The sequence below is a fragment of the Osmerus eperlanus genome, chromosome 18, assembly GCF_963692335.1.
Source record: "Osmerus eperlanus chromosome 18, fOsmEpe2.1, whole genome shotgun sequence".
Lineage (NCBI taxonomy): Eukaryota > Metazoa > Chordata > Actinopteri > Osmeriformes > Osmeridae > Osmerus > Osmerus eperlanus.
Window position 1 is genome coordinate 382,112 of NC_085035.1, and position 16,546 is coordinate 398,657.

A 16,546-nucleotide genomic window follows, 5' to 3' on the forward strand; every position below is an offset into this window, starting at 1 on the left:
GTGAGATTATATCGGAGTATAATATTGAATGACGTAAATATGTCTGTTCAAACTGCTCCCTTTGGTTGCCGCTGATCCGATATGAGTCATCATAACGGAGGCTTATCTACTGGGGAATAAAGGAACAGGAATAGGACCTACTACGACTAGCCACAACTTCCCCCTGATACAGGCTACTAGGCCTTTCTGGTCAGAGGATGCGTAACAGGGAAAGTCTATGTATATATTAAAACATATATATTTCCCCAAAAAGTTTCAAAAAACAGGTTTTGAAAGGTTGAAAAAACATTTTCCCAGAAAAGGCATACATAACCTTGTTTATGTATGTGGGTCTAGTCCCGTGCTGTGGGCAGGAATTCTGAATCAGGGAATTTGAAACTATTAAGACGTGGATGACAGTCTTGAAATCCAGACACACTAACCCTTACATCGTTTCCAACATGGCTTTATGGTTTAAAGTTACAAAGACAATATTATTTTTATTTATTTATTTTGATTAAATTGTGAATTAGCCTCGTAGAGTAGCCTACGTATTACGTAACTGTTACTGACTCGTCAACAAGGCGTGGCTTACAATTTTTTGTATGGCATCACACTACGCGCCGTCGCGTAAATTCTACGAGTACTACTAGAGCCTCGTGTGTTTCAAGATGTCTGCCTACTGTGTTATTATCGTGTGCTGAACTGTCTCGGTTTATTTTTGAACACTGCCCTTTTTCATTAATACAAAATCAAGCCTTGTGTTAAAAGTTCAGGGTGATTTGAGACAATGGCCCAAAGAAAGAAGAAATTTACGAAGAAAAAGAGACATGTTGGCCATAAAGATCCCGAAGTGGACTCGGACTTGGAGCTCGCTACTGAAATTAAGGACGATGATACCGTAAGAAGATCCTATAATTCGTTTATGGTGCTTGGTCCTTGTCCAGTTCATGTATCAGTGTACAACATATACTTATTTGTGGAATCTGACTTTCTTTTCCTGTTGTCTTTGTATTCGCTGCTTACTTACTGTTAACAGCTAGCAAGGGGTGTTAGCGATTACCTAGGCTAACTCAGCTAACTAGGCAAAGCAGTTCATCGTAATTTCTTGCAAAACTGTACAAAACGTGTCCTGAAAGTTAATATCAGTCGATTTTGAAAGCTGTGTATCAATACATTGATACAAAGCTAACATTAGGGAGCACACGAGTTTGTATCTTTTATATTGTATTACATAGCTACTTAATTTTTTATAATTATATTTTATCCTAAATTATTACAGCCCCTTAGTATTAGTTAGACTTGTACATCACTATTCAATATTTATGATCCCTATATGTTGAATGTATGCACCTACCAGCCAAAGTAAATTCCTTGTCTGTGCAAACTTTCATGGCGATTAAACCCCTTTCTGATTCTGTGCTTCTCATAAGATGTTGTTGTTGCTGTTTCAGACCGTGAGGAAGTTACCTCGCTTCCCCGCCTCCTCCGAGTGCCTGTCTGATGTGGAGCCAGACACAAGGGAGCTGGTCAGAGCGCAGAACAAGAAGAAGAAGAAATCTGGAGGGTTTCAGTCCATGGGTGAGAACAACGTCATGTGATGTATGGGTCGAGATGACGGTTGGTGATAAAGAGTTTTTGAAGGGGGCCTCGCGCCTGTATACTAGCTCCCATGTTGTCTGGTAAAGTCAGAGATTTATAATCGCGTGCACAGTATAACTCAAGCTCTTTCTGGACAACAACATTTTTGTGACGTGGCAAGCTACGACTACATACTGGCATGAAAAGGAAATGCATGTGAATGGACTGCATTTAGGGTTAGGGTTAGCATTTACATGTGAATTCAAAACACTGGCAGCAAGAATATGGAAAGTCCAGTAATAGGCTCCTGTCCTCCCTGTGTTCAGGTCTCAGTTACCCGGTCTACAAAGGAGTCATGAGGAAGGGCTACAAGGTTCCTACGCCCATCCAGCGCCGGGTGAGTCTCCTCCAACTGATGAACACCTGGTTCCTTTTAACAACGTCATGTACAATAATGTCTGTCTGACACTTTTATCCAAAACTATATTATTATTATTTTTTTTTATATAAATACACCAGCCACTAATTGAATGATTATAGTTTTTGGGGGGGGCTGGTGTGTGAAGTGATTCTACCAGCCTCTTGCATATTTTACCAGCATTTGGCTGCTGTATGCTGCTTCTGCTGTTCCCTGTCTAGAAAGCAGAACTAGTCTATGAACAGAAACAGAAGACTAGTGGAGGAAGCTTTCACCTGGTTTCACGTGAGCTTGTTGCCCTTCCCTTGTCCTCCAGACAATCCCAGTCGTCCTGGATGGCAAGGACATGGTTGCCATGGCGCGGACGGGCAGTGGGAAGACCGCAGCGTTCCTGATCCCCATGTTTGAGAAGCTGAAGGCCCCCAGCGCCCAGACCGGAGCCCGTGCCCTCATCCTGTCCCCCACTAGGGAGCTGGCTCTGCAAACCATGAAGTTCACCAAGGAGGTCAGCCTAGACACACACGGCTGGGAATTATTTTTGTTGTGAATGTTTAAAGATGTTTTAGGTGTTGCGGCTGCTGCAGTAGTCGTGTTGATCTGTGTTTCAGTTGGGGAAGTTCACGGGGCTGAAGACGGCTCTGATTCTGGGAGGAGACCGGATGGACGACCAGTTTGCTGCCCTTCATGAAAATCCAGACATGTAAGATCACCTGTCTGAGCAGCGCACACCTGGGGCTGAACCTCATTAGCTAGGACAAGCAGCACGTCTCTGTGTGCTAACTCTCCTCTGCCTCGCTCTCCAGAATCATCGGAACCCCTGGTCGCTTGATGCACGTTGTCGTGGAGATGAACCTGAAGCTCCAGAATGTGGAGTATGTGGTGTTTGACGAGGCAGACAGGTGAGTCAAGTCACTCACACAGAGACAGGCTGATTATATCCTCACTCAGTTTTTATTCAAAGATACATTTAGATTTTCCTGTAGTGTGTGTGTGTGTGGGTATATAAATATGAGTTGTATGTGCTAGTAGGCTATCTGTATGCCTGTGCCAATAGTTAGCCTGTGCTATCAAGCTAGCTGCTAGCCTGTTTAAAAAAGCTAGCATATACCTGTGCTAGTACATTAGCCTGTGCTATCAAGCTAGCTGCTAGCCTGTGCTAACGGCTAGCATCTCCTGCAGGCTGTTTGAGATGGGCTTTGCGGAGCAGCTGCAGGAGGTGATCCGCAGGCTCCCAGACACCAGGCAGACGCTGCTGTTCTCCGCCACCCTGCCCAAGATGCTGGTGGAGTTCGCCCGAGCAGGTAGCTGTGACCACAGCCCGGCTGCCCAACCCTAACCCAGCCCGGCTGCCCAACCCTAACCCAGCCCGGCTGCACAACCCTAACCCAGCCCGGCTGCACAACCCTAACCCAGCCCGGCTGCACAACCCTAACCCAGCCCGGCTGCCCAACCCTAACCCAGCCCGGCTGCCCAACCCTAACCCAGCCCGGCTGCACAACCCTAACCCAGCCCGGCTGCACAACCCTAACCCAGCCCGGCTGCACAACCCTAACCCAGCCCGGCTGCACAACCCTAACCCAGCCCGGCTGCACAACCCTAACCCAGCCCGGCTGCACAACCCTAACCCAGCCCGGCTGCACAACCCTAACCCAGCCCGGCTGCACAACCCTAACCCAGCCCGGCTGCACAACCCTAACCCAGCCCGGCTGCACAACCCTAACCCAGCCCGGCTGCACAACCCTAACCCAGCCCGGCTGCACAACCCTAACCCAGCCCGGCTGCACAACCCTAACCCAGCCCGGCTGCACAACCCTAACCCAGCCCGGCTGCACAACCCTAACCCAGCCTGGCTGGCCCGGAGCAGCGGCGCTGGGACACCAGGCCTCTTGGTTGGATCATTATGAAAGGCTGTTGTGAGTTGTTCTCTGAAAGTGTGTTTCTGCGTGTGTGTGTAGGGTTGACAGAGCCGGTGTTGATACGTCTGGACGTGGACAGCAAGCTGAGTGAGCAGCTGAAGGTAAAACACCGAAACACTCTTTCTGGACTGTGTTAGAGGATGGGTGTTTCTGTTGGTCTGACCCCTGACCTCTCCCCCAGCTGTCCTTCTTCCACCTGCGTCTGGAGGACAAGCCGGCCTTGCTGCTGCACCTGCTCAGGAACGTGGCCCGACCACAGGAGCAGACAGTCGTGTTCGTGGCCACCAAGCACCACGTCGAGTTCCTGAGAGAGGTGCGCGCGCACACACACACACACGCACACGCACACACACACACACACACACACACACACACACACACACACACACACACACCCTTCCTCAGCTGTGGGACATGTGTGAAAGGTTCAGCTGCTGTTTCTGTCATTCTGACAGGTGATGCAATGTGATGGTCTGATAATGTTATCTTCTCTCTGTCCCCCCTTCCTGTGTGTCCCCCAAACTTCCTGTCCCCCCCCCCAACCCTTCCTGCCCCCCAGCTTCTGAGTGCGGAGGGGGTGGAGTGTGCGTACATCTACAGTGCTCTGGACCAGACGGCCAGGAAGATCAACATCGGGAAGTTTGTCCACCGCAAAGCCATGGTGCTGCTGGTCACCGATGTGGCTGCTCGCGGCATAGACATCCCCCTGCTCGACAACGTCATCAATTACAACTTCCCCTCCAAGCCCAAGCTGTTCCTGCACAGAGTCGGTTGGTGGACCACAAGTTCCTTTGGTCACTGGGTCATAGCTCAGGGAGAGAGCGTGGGGATGGGTAGAGCGTGGGGATGGGTATATCTAAAAAGCATCTGTTGAATGAACTCATGATCTCCTGGTGTGCGTCCCAGGTCGCGTGGCGCGTGCGGGCCGGGGGGGCGTGGCCTACAGCCTGGTGTGTTCAGACGAGGTTCCCTACGTGTATGACCTCCACCTGTTCCTGGGACGACCTGTGACCCTGGCCTCCGCCGACATGCCTCAAGGTACCGGAGGAGGAGGAGGAGGAGGGAGGAGGAGGGAGGAGGAGGAGGGAGGGGGAGGAGGAGGGAGGAGGAGGAGGGAGGAGGAGGGAGGGGGAGGAGGGAGGAGGGAGGAGGCGTTGACAGGGATTTTTTCTTCTTTCAGCTCGATAGGCTAACCTCTTTTGGTCTCCCCCCCAGACACTGACGGGGCGTTCGGCCGCGTCCCCCAGAGTATCCTTGACGACGAGGAGTCCCTGCTGACCTCTGCCCTCCAGAGCTCTCTGGATCTCCAGAACCTCCAGCACATCTCGTCCAACGCCTACCAGGGGTACCTGCGCTCGCGGCCGCTGCCCTCGCCCGAGTCCATCAAGAGGGTGAAGAACACAGACCTCTTCAGCCTGGCGGTGCACCCCCTGCTGGGTCAGTACCCCACACACGCCTGGGGGGGAGGGGGGCAGCGTGTTGGGAGGTGTTATTCATGTACACCGTGCTTGGCAGCTCAGACGCCTGGTAACCACAGACTCTGACTGCCCAAATACTGTGGAACCGTCCGATCCTGCGGTCCTGAGTGTCTGGATGACGTGTGGTTGTTTCAGGATCCGGGCTGGACAGACTGGAGCTGGATCGTCTACAGATGGTCGATTCCATCAAGAGCTACAGATCGAAAGCTGTAAGTCTCAATACTGCCCTAACTATCCCTAATAGCCCTACACTCAATACTACCATAGTGTAGAGTTGCCTCTAACCCAACACGCCTCTCTCTCCCTCTCTCTCCCTCTCTCCCTCTCTCTCTCCTGCCCCCCCTCCTCAGACGATCTTTGAGATCAACTGTAGCAGCCGTTGCCAGGGCAGCGAGGTGATGCGGGCGAAGCGCAGCAGAGACGCTGTCCTGGTGGACAAGTTCTCCAGGAAGAGACAGGAGCGGGCGGCCGAGAGCGAGCTGCACCCCTCCGCCCCGCCCGCCCCCCGCCTGCAGCAGGACCACACCCAGGGAGAAGACGACCAGGAACTACAGGTCCCAGCATGCTCTCTGACAGGCTTCTGAAAATAGATGTTTACTATAGTTTGTTTACAGTGAAAAATGTGTTCATCGATAGTAAGTAATAATTAGTTAATACAGATATGTACTGTGTGTGAAAAACCAATATCGATGTATAGTAATATTACTTTTGGGGATAGGTATAGCTTAGTGGTAGAGCATAATCTTGCAAATAAAGAGTTTGCAGGTTAGAATTCTGCCATGTGCATCACTGAATTTTTGCTTTCTAAATGGGCAGATATTTGAGGTGTATTGAATGGAGTGTGAGGTACTGAAGGTGTGCCTGCGCTGTGTGTCCACCAGGGGGTGTTCTCCCAGGTGCTGGGGGGGAAGAGGAGGAAGCAGGATGACGGAGACACAGAGAGGCCAAAAAGCAAAAAGAGCAAACAGGCTGTGAGAGACGAGGAGCACTACGTCCCCTATAGAGCCCAGGACCTGCACACAGAGCGAGGGTAGGCCTGGGCATGCTAGCAGCTGCCAATGGCTATACCACGACATCACTTATCAATGGATACATCATGTTATATATTATCAATGGATACAACATAGCTATGCTATTAGGGTGTGAGGGTGTAGTTGGAGTATATAGTAGTTATTGTGTGTGTGCGCAGGCTCAGCATGACAGGAGAAGGAACCACGTTTGAGCAGCAGGCCTCCACAGCTGTGCTGGACCTGATGGGAGATGAGGAGGGACGCCTCAACCAACACAAACACATGATGAAGTGGTAAAGACACACACACACACCTACACTTGCACACACACACACCTACACACACACTTACAGCACATCAAGGTTCACCGTGTGCAACATCACAATCTCCTCTCTCTCTCTCCGCTCTCCTCTCTCTCCTCCTCTCTCTCTCCTCTCCTCCTCTCCCTCCTCTCTCTCCTCCTCCTCTCCTCCTCCTCCCTCTCCCTCCCTCCGTAGGGACCGTAAGAGGAAGCGTTTCGTCAGGGAGACGGGGAAGGAGGACTCCAAGAAGAGGGTGAAGCTGGAGACGGGACAGATGGTCAGCAAGATCCACAAGAAGAACTTGTATCCTCTTACTCGTCTGTCAAAGCAGAAGCTGTGTGTGTTTCCTTGAAGGTGTGTCTGTGTGTGTGGTGTTTCCTTGAAGGTGTGTCTGTGTGTGTGGTGTTTCCTTGACGATGTGTCTCAGCTATGAGGACTGGAAGAAGAAGTACAAGGTGGATGATGAGGATGCTGACTCAGGAGGAGAGACTGGAGGAAGAGGGAGGAGAGGAGGAGGGGGAAGAGGACGAGGGGGAGGGAGAGGGCGAGGAGGAGGGAGAGGAGGAGGAGGGAGAGGAGGAGGAGGATGGGGTGGAGGAAGAGAAGAGTGGAGTGGAGGAGGACGAGGAAGAGGTGGATGGGGTGGAGGACGAGAAGAGTGGAGTGGAGGAGGTAGGAATTCACTTCATCTTGTGCATCATGAAAATAAGTGATTCTTGTCTTGTAACCAGAGTGAAATTCAGAGATGTGTCTATTCTTCCTGTAGCTCCTCTAACCAATCAGAAGTGTGTTTAGTATGATGGTATTATTCAGAGATCCTTTAGAGCGATGACCCCTTCACCCCTCCTTCTACTATTTTTTTCATCCACCTCTCGCCCTCCAGGTCGAGGCAGGCGCGGCGCCGATTCCTCCGGCCCCCCCCAGCGAGCACGCTCTGAGCTGCGGAGCCGTGACCAGATCCTGAAGGAGAGGAAGAGGAAGGAGAAGCAGAACTTCCTGCAGAGCGGCGGGATGAAGAAGATCAAGGGGCGGGGCCAGCAGAGGCTCAACGACGTCAAGTCATCAGGCTTCGGACGAGGGGTTCACAAGAAGGGCAAGATGAAGAAGAAGATGTAAGGGGGAAGGAGAGGGGAGGGGGGCTTAAACGCAGGAGGAGAGGGTGAGAGGAGGAGGGTGAAGATGAAGGGGAAGTCATCGTGGACGTCGTGAGCAGCATTGAAGCTGGAACCTACAGACTCCTTCAAAACAAACCGTGTGTTTGTATATTCTAAAGTCATGATTAATACACGTTATTGTGCTACCAACTGTGTCCTGGTCAGTGTTTATGCAACATGAAAACATGAACATGCTTGTAGCTTGAACATGCGTGTAGCTTGGGGGTATAGCCTTGGTCTGGTGGAGGTCAAGCAATCTCGGGTTGGAATCTCCCCAGAGTCACTTAACCCTCGTGCTGCCTTCGGGTCACATGACCCAAAGGTTCATAACGAACCATTGTTGTGTTTACCCAATTTTACCCAATACAAAAACAAATAAAAATAATTTTCTTTTAACCTTCGCAATGTGGGGGGTCTGAGACAGCCCAACGGTTAAAAGAAAATGCTTCACTTTGTTTTTGTATGCGGTAAAGTTGTCGCAATACGACGGTGGGTCACAATGACTGATGGGTCAGAACGACCCAAAGATAACACAAGGGTTAAGAAAAGGCTTCTTCGTAATAATAATTTGGAAGCATGTGGATTTATTAGGGGTGGAACTATATATCGCAATACATAATGTTTACAATATGTATCGTAGAGTTATGGCAATATTTTTACAATATGACGTCCGTTTGATCCTATTGGTTGAGCTACCAGCACGCGACCTACTCTGCACCTGCGTCATGCGTGCATTCATTGCATTCACAGAAATCACTTGGTATGTACAACAAAGAAAATGATTGAAAATGTTTAATGTTTTGGAAATAAATCTGTTAAGTGAATTTCAGTTTAATTTAAAATGTTGTTAAAAATTTCCAGATACGTATTGTATCGTACACCCAGTATCGTGATACGTATCGAATCGTGAGCTGAGTGTATCGTTACACCCTTAGGAGTTATTATCTTCTACAGTTTTTCACTCCTTTTAAAATATAACTTATCAGTTGACATCAATTAATTCAGAAGTTGCCCAGATGATGGCGCTATCACCTCGACAGTGTTCAGCCAGACCGCCCCTCTTCTCTACAGCTCCTCTGGTTTTAAAGACGACATATTTGTACCAGTGTGCTGTGCGATGCAACAATTCATTAGAGGGTGTTAAAAGATTCAATCAGGACCAACATTGTTATGGGAGTTGGTTGGTGTTTTCACTGAACATTTCTGTCAACAAAGACTCCATAAAGTCACAATGACTCACCTCTTGCTCATGTAAATATCCAAGTCATCTTTCTCCTGTGACGGTCTGTGGTTCGTCCCTCAGAACAGAAGAGGGAGTCGTGTCCGTGTTGCTGTGCAAGAAAGCGAGTGTTTCCTAGAGGGAGCGAGAGGTTCCTAGAGGGAGCGTGAGGTTCCTAGAGGGAGCGTGAGGTTCCTAGAGGGAGCGTGAGGTTCCTAGTGGGAGCGTGAGGTTCCTAGTGGGAGCGTGAGGTTCCTAGAGGGAGCGAGAGGTTCCTAGTGGGAGCGAGAGGTTCCTAGCGGGAGCGAGAGGTTCCTAGCGGGAGCGAGAGGTTCCTAGCGGGAGCGAGAGGTTCCTAGCGGGAGCGAGAGGTTCCTAGTGGGAGCGAGAGGTTCCTAGAGGGAGCGAGAGGTTCCTAGAGGGAGCGAGAGGTTCCTAGAGGGAGCGAGAGGTTCCTAGTGGGAGCGAGAGGTTCCTAGAGGGAGCGTGAGGTTCCTAGAGGGAGCGAGAGGTTCCTAGTGGGAGCGTGAGGTTCCTAGAGGGAGCGAGAGGTTCCTAGAGGGAGCGAGAGGTTCCTAGAGGGAGCGTGAGGTTCCTAGTGGGAGCGTGAGGTTCCTAGAGGGAGCGAGAGGTTCCTAGAGGGAGCGTGAGGTTCCTAGAGGGAGCGTGAGGTTCCTAGTGGGAGCGAGAGGTTCCTAGAGGGAGCGAGAGGTTCCTAGAGGGAGCGAGAGGTTCCTAGCGGGAGCGAGAGGTTCCTAGAGGGAGCGTGAGGTTCCTAGAGGGAGCGAGAGGTTCCTAGCGGGAGCGAGAGGTTCCTAGCGGGAGCGAGAGGTTCCTAGAGGGAGCGAGAGGTTCCTAGAGGGAGCGAGAGGTTCCTAGAGGGAGCGAGAGGTTCCTAGAGGGAGCGAGAGGTTCCTAGAGGGAGCGTGAGGTTCCTAGTGGGAGCGTGAGGTTCCTAGTGGGAGTGTGAGGTTCCTAGAGGGAGCGTGAGGTTCCTAGAGGGAGCGAGAGGTTCCTAGTGGGAGCGTGAGGTTCCTAGAGGGAGCGAGAGGTTCCTAGCGGGAGCGAGAGGTTCCTAGCGGGAGCGAGAGGTTCCTAGCGGGAGCGAGAGGTTCCTAGAGGGAGCGAGAGGTTCCTAGTGGGAGCGAGAGGTTCCTAGAGGGAGCGAGAGGTTCCTAGAGGGAGCGAGAGGTTCCTAGTGGGAGCGAGAGGTTCCTAGAGGGAGCGAGAGGTTCCTAGAGGGAGCGAGAGGTTCCTAGTGGGAGCGTGAGGTTCCTAGAGGGAGCGTGAGGTTCCTAGAGGGAGCGTGAGGTTCCTAGCGGGAGCGAGAGGTTCCTAGCGGGAGCGAGAGGTTCCTAGCGGGAGCGAGAGGTTCCTAGCGGGAGCGAGAGGTTCCTAGCGGGAGCGAGAGGTTCCTAGTGGGAGCGAGAGGTTCCTAGAGGGAGCGAGAGGTTCCTAGAGGGAGCGAGAGGTTCCTAGAGGGAGCGAGAGGTTCCTAGAGGGAGCGAGAGGTTCCTAGAGGGAGCGAGAGGTTCCTAGAGGGAGCGAGAGGTTCCTAGAGGGAGCGAGAGGTTCCTAGAGGGAGCGTGAGGTTCCTAGTGGGAGTGTGAGGTTCCTAGAGGGAGCGTGAGGTTCCTAGAGGGAGCGAGAGGTTCCTAGCGGGAGCGAGAGGTTCCTAGTGGGAGCGAGAGGTTCCTAGAGGAGCGAGAGGTTCCTAGTGGGAGTGTGAGGTTCCTAGAGGGAGCGTGAGGTTCCTAGAGGGAGCGAGAGGTTCCTAGCGGGAGCGTGAGGTTCCTAGAGGGAGCGAGAGGTTCCTAGTGGGAGCGAGAGGTTCCTAGAGGGAGCGAGAGGTTCCTAGTGGGAGCGTGAGGTTCCTAGAGGGAGCGTGAGGTTCCTAGAGGGAGCGAGAGGTTCCTAGCGGGAGCGAGAGGTTCCTAGTGGGAGCGAGAGGTTCCTAGCGGGAGCGAGAGGTTCCTAGGGGGAGCGAGAGGTTCCTAGTGGGAGCGAGAGGTTCCTAGAGGGAGCGTGAGGTTCCTAGAGGGAGCGAGAGGTTCCTAGTGGGAGCGTGAGGTTCCTAGAGGGAGCGAGAGGTTCCTAGAGGGAGCGAGAGGTTCCTAGTGGGAGCGTGAGGTTCCTAGGGGGAGCGAGAGGTTCCTAGAGGGAGCGAGAGGTTCCTAGAGGGAGCGAGAGGTTCCTAGCGGGAGCGAGAGGTTCCTAGCGGGAGCGTGAGGTTCCTAGAGGGAGCGTGAGGTTCCTAGAGGGAGCGAGAGGTTCCTAGAGGGAGCGAGAGGTTCCTAGTGGGAGCGAGAGGTTCCTAGTGGGAGCGTGAGGTTCCTAGTGGGAGCAGCAGCGGGTTCAGAAGTGGCTCCAGAGAAGAGCTGGAGGTCCAGACTGCATCTGGAGCTGGTTACTGCTGGCCGACTGCTTGATGATGTGTGTGTGTGTGTGTGTATCACAGGCTATCGTTGGGCAGACTTATCTGTCGTACCTCTCTGACTCCATGAAGATTTGTGTCTTCCAGTTCTGGTCCCGGGAGCCAGGAGGGGGTGGGGAGAGTGTCTGGTGGGTACCTCTGAAGGGCTGGAGGGTGAGGCTGGGGTGGGGGCTGGTAGCAGGCGTAATGTGAGGCTGGGAGGGTGAGGCTGGGCTGGGAGGGTGAGGCTGGGGTGGGGGCTGGTAGCAGGCGTAATGTGAGGCTGGGAGGGTGAGGCTGGGATGGGGGCTGGTAGCAGGCGTAATGTGAGGCTGGGAGGGTGAGGCTGGGATGGGGGCTGGTAGCATGCGTAATGTGAGGCTGGGAGGGTGAGGCTGGGCTGGGAGGGTGAGGCTGGGGTGGGGGCTGGTAGCAGGCTGATGCGAGGCTGACTGGACTTGTAACAGCTCACTCTAGCAGGCTGTTACAGTTACATTCAATGCACAGTTTACTTCAAATAAAACGAGAAAACTTGAAACTTCAATCAAACTAAAATAATGACGGCTTTCTCCTTCCTCTCCTCTTGTCTCGTGTTGATCTGAGGAGCGTTTCCCAGACGGAGCGAGCGCTCTGGGAAAGTACTCCTCTCCCATTCCTCCCCCTCCCTCCCTCCCCCCTCTCCCCCTCTTCCCCCCTCCTCTCCCCCTCTCCCTCCCCCCTCTCCCCCCCTCCTCTCCCTCCCCCCTCTTCCCCCCTCCTCTCCCCCTCTCCTCTCCCTCCCCCCTCTCCCTCCCCCCCTCTTCCCCCCTCCTCTCCCCCTCTCCTCTCCCTCCCCCCTCTCCCTCCCCCCTCTCCCCCCCTCCTCTCCCTCCCCCCTCTCCCCCCCTCTCCCTTCCTCCCCCCTCTCCCTCACCCCCTTCCTCCCTCCCCCCTCTCCCCCTCTCCCTCCCTCCCCCCTCCCCCCCCCCCCTCTCCCTCCCCCCTCTTCCCCCCTCCTCTCCCCCCCTCCTCTCCCTCCCACCTCTCCCTCCCCCCTCTTCCCCCCTCCTCTCCCCCTCTCCTCTCCCTCCCCCCCTCTCCCTCCCCCCTCTTCCCCCCTCCTCTCCCCCTCTCCTCTCCCTCCCCCCTCTCCCTCCCCCCTCTCCCCCCCCTCCTCTCCCTCCCTCTCCCTTCCTCCCCCCTCTCCTCACCCCCTTCCTCCCTCCCCCCTCTCCCCCTCTCCCTCCCTCCCCCCTCTCCCTCCCCCCTCTCCCCCCCCCTCTCCCTCCCCCCTCTCCCTCCTCCTCTCCCTCCCACCTCTCCCTCCCCCCTCTTCCCCCTCCTCTCCCCCTCTCCTCTCCCTCCCACCTCTCCACCTCGCCCCCCCTCAGATCAGCCCCACTGTGGAGGCCCAGCCCCCCTCAGATCAGCCCCATTGTGGAGTCCAGCCCCCCTCAGATCAGCCCCACTGTGGAGGCCCAGCCCCCCTCAGATCAGCCCCACTGTGGAGGCCCAGCCCCCCTCAGATCAGCCCCACTGTGGAGGCCCAGCCCCCCTCAGATCAGCCCCATTGTGGAGGCCCAGCCCCCCTCAGATCAGCCCCACTGTGGAGGCCCAGCCCCCCTCAGATCAGCCCCACTGTGGAGTCCCAGCCCCCCTCAGATCAGCCCCACTGTGGAGTCCCAGCCCCCCTCAGATCAGCCCCACTGTGGAGGCCCAGCCCCCCTCAGATCAGCCCCACTGTGGAGGCCCAGCCCCCCTCAGATCAGCCCCACTGTGGAGGCCCAGCCCCCCTCAGATCAGCCCCATTGTGGAGGCCCAGCCCCCTCAGATCAGCCCCACTGTGGAGTCCCAGCCCCCCTCAGATCAGCCCCACTGTGGAGTCCCAGCCCCCCTCAGATCAGCCCCACTGTGGAGGCCCAGCCCCCCTCAGATCAGCCCCACTGTGGAGGCCCAGCCCCCCTCAGATCAGCCCCACTGTGGAGGCCCAGCCCCCCTCAGATCAGCCCCATTGTGGAGGCCCAGCCCCCCTCAGATCAGCCCCCACTGTGGAGTCCCAGCCCCCCCTCAGATCAGCCCCACTGTGGAAGGCCCAGCCCCCCTCAGATCAGCCCCACTGTGGAGGCCCAGCCCCCCCTCAGATCAGCCCCACTGTGGAGGCCCCCAGCCCCCCTCAGCCCTGCAGTTCCCCCCACGCCTCCACAGGGTGGCACTACAGCCATGCTCTTCTCCTGTCTGGAGAAAGTTGATTGGTGATGACCTTTCCCTCTCATGTCGTTGTGTTCATTTCCGTGTGTTAGAGAGTGGAGGTCCCGTGATGTCAAGGTTGTAGAGACACGCTGTTCAGCATCGGCTGGTCAACATCAACTACCCTGCTCTGCGTGGACAAGCACTTTGAGGCTTGTGTGTGTGTGTGCATGTTCATTACAGTCTAGGATGTATTTAAAGGTTGGAGTCTAGGATGAATGCACAATGTATTTAGTTGATGGAGAAGGTTCTGGATGGACAATAAAGTTGTATGCTTTTGGATTCTCCACCTCCAGGACATATCTGAGGTGTAGCTTCCCCTCTCCTCAGATGGCTCTCAGCTCCCTGACCACCAGCCCAGCATGGTACTCAGGGCTGGGGTGTGTGTGTGTGTGTGGGGGGTGTATGTGAGGGTGGAGGCCAGTGACCCAAACGTGGTGTAGAAGTGTGTAGTGGACGAGGGGCCAGACAGGATATGACCCGTAGGAGGAAGTCCAGCCGCCCTATAGGAGGAGGAGCCATCAATCAACACCCCCGGCCACGCCCACCAGCCACCACCTCAAAGAGCCAGATTAGAGCTGGGGGCGTGGCCTTGTTATGAGGAAATATGAGTTGTCACATGACTCAGTCTGCTCTGCTAGCAGATGCTCAGAATGAAGCTTGTTCTCAATGGAGGTCCAGAGGAGAGGGCAGGCCAGGGCGGGGGGAGGGGAGGGGTCTGTTGTGAGGCTGGCAGGGTGCTGGACAGATGACCATGAGGTCAGGATGTGGGTTCTGGTGAGGGGTTGGAGGTCAAGCTCTAACGACATCCTCTGTGGTCCTGTGATGTACGACCCTGGACAGACTGCTGCTGTTGTGTTGTTGTGTTGTGTTGTTGTTGTGCTGGTGGTGGTGGTGATGTTGCTGTTCCTCTTGATGGGTGAAGTGGAAGGCTTTTCTTAGAAGGAAGCATCGCAGGGAAGGTTTCCATCTTATCTGGTTCAAACCAAGTCATTTTATTTCTTCCATTTTCTATGAAGTTGTTTTTCTCCCCTAAATGCTTTCAACACTTCTTAGAAAAGCCTTTCAGCACCAATCTGAAACGTTCTCGTCTGTGATCTCCAGGTCTGGGCCTCACTTCTCCAGAGGGCCCCTGGGATCAGCCGAGCTGACCAGCCTTCAGACCCTCCAACAAAAACTCCGCGCAGCCCAGCCCTGCAAGATACCACGGCCTGGCAACAAACCGAGGCAGTGAGAGAGAGATAACGTACATGGATACTCTCTCTCCCTCTCTCTCCCTCCCTCTCTCTCCCTCCCTCTCTTTCCCTCCCTCTCTCTCTCCCTCTCCCTCTCTGTCTCTCTCTCTCTCTGTCTCTCTCTCTCCGTCTCTCTCTCTCTCTCCCTCTCTTTCTCCCTCTCTTTCTCCCTCTCTCTCTCCCTCCCTCCCTCCCTCCCTCCCTCCCTCCCTCCCTCCCTCCCTCCCTGCCTCCCTCCCACTCCATCCTCAGTCTGGAAGTTGCTGGAGGTGCTAATGAACATCTCTGTCAGAGCTCCCTTGAAGTGAAGTGGAGCTGGAGATAAGCGGAGGGACAGGAGGGGGGTAACAGGAGGGAAATATACCGTTTATATCCAGACATCTACTCAGGTCTGGTATACACACATAAATACACCCATACAGACATGGCAGTCCAGCCAGGAGTGACTTCCACGAGGCTGCTGTCAGGCTGCTTCATGAAGGAACATGTTTGTTGCTGCTTTGGGCACAAATATCTGGTTGAATCTTGGTTCTCTGCATGCTGAGATTATCACAGTCTGCTAAATACAGACGTTCCTGGACTCTGAACACCAAAATCCTGTTACATTACATTTATGCATTTAGCAGACGCTTTTATCCAAAGCGACTTCCAAGAGAGAGCTTTACAAAAGTGCATAGGTCACTGATCATAACAACGAGATAGCCCCAAACATTGCAGGAAGCCAAAACATGAAGCACACATTGTGAAAACCAAATAAGTCCCAAAGGGAAGAACCATAAGAGCATGTAGTTAAACAAGTTACAATTAAACTACAACAACCTCAAAAGTGCAAGGGTGTACCTGTGGAAAAAGCAAGCAACAAAATATATTTCACAGCGAGTACAATAGTTTTAAGTCAGTTACAACTAACCAACAAGAGCAACCAGTCTCTCAATAAGAGTCATTGTGATCCTGGAAGAAACTCTGTTATAACTTTGTTATAACTATATATCTTCTGCTGTACTATCTACATGCACTGTTTGTATGTCGATTTGGATAAAAGCGTCTGCTAAATGAATACAATGCAAAATGGTAGATACCCAGGACAGCCTTCCAGGAGCAGTTGATGTGTGTGTTGGAGAAGGGTGCAGCTCTCAGGACAACAGCTGATCAGGTAACACCGTGACAACACACACATGCTAATTGAATAATACATATTCATAAATAAATACTAAATGTATGAATACATACATTATACATTAAATAGTACTTAAACTACTCCCCTGCCCTCTCCTCCCCCCTCCTCCTCCCCTCCTCCCCTACCTTCCCCCCCTCCTCCTCCCCCCTCCTCCTCCCCTCCTCCTCCCCCCCTCCTCCCCTCCCTCCTCCTCCCCTCCTCCTCCCCCCTCCTCCTCCCCCCTCCTCCCCCTCCCTCCTCCTCCTCCCCCCTCCTCCTCCCTCCTCCTCCCCCCTCCTCCCCTCCCTCCTCCTCCCCTCCTCCTCCCCCCTCCTCCTCCCCTCCTCCTCCCCTCTCCCCCTGCTGTCTGGGCTGGTGGTGTTTTCTAGAAGGCCGGCAGCTCCAGGTGATAGTCCTGAGTTATTCATGAGGAGGTGAGTGTGTGAGGAACGTTCTCCT

The 16,546-nt window shown here is 53.8% G+C and overlaps 2 protein-coding genes across 4 annotated transcripts in view; both read left to right on the forward strand.

The window, feature by feature from the left end:
* Positions 1-623: 623 nt before the first annotated feature.
* On the forward strand, positions 624-8,662 carry ddx54 (DEAD (Asp-Glu-Ala-Asp) box polypeptide 54). 3 transcript variants are annotated; one of them, XM_062484251.1, is made up of 19 exons: positions 624-880; positions 1,434-1,560; positions 1,887-1,957; positions 2,295-2,483; positions 2,587-2,678; positions 2,782-2,877; positions 3,158-3,279; positions 3,934-3,995; positions 4,076-4,207; positions 4,454-4,664; positions 4,801-4,932; positions 5,110-5,331; positions 5,508-5,581; positions 5,723-5,926; positions 6,254-6,402; positions 6,562-6,675; positions 6,880-6,987; positions 7,112-7,356; positions 7,568-8,662. In XM_062484251.1, exons 1-19 carry the CDS (start codon positions 770-772, stop codon positions 7,798-7,800), a joined length of 2,694 nt encoding a protein of 897 aa, XP_062340235.1. In that variant the 5' UTR covers positions 624-769; the 3' UTR covers positions 7,801-8,662. The 3 variants fall into 3 exon arrangements, with proteins under 3 accessions (XP_062340235.1, XP_062340236.1, XP_062340237.1); XM_062484252.1 differs by having other exon boundaries at positions 7,112-7,326; XM_062484253.1 differs by having other exon boundaries at positions 7,112-7,326; positions 7,574-8,662.
* Positions 8,663-11,836: 3,174 nt separating this feature from the next.
* Positions 11,837-16,546, forward strand: part of LOC134039041 (basic proline-rich protein) — a 22,058-nt gene continuing 17,348 nt past the window's right edge. Inside the window, exons 1-3 of the mRNA XM_062484792.1 lie at positions 11,837-11,859; positions 12,841-13,701; positions 14,801-14,926. Of these exons, the coding sequence (XP_062340776.1) occupies positions 11,837-11,859; positions 12,841-13,701; positions 14,801-14,926 (1,010 nt within the window). The remainder of the gene's footprint in view (positions 11,860-12,840; positions 13,702-14,800; positions 14,927-16,546) is intronic.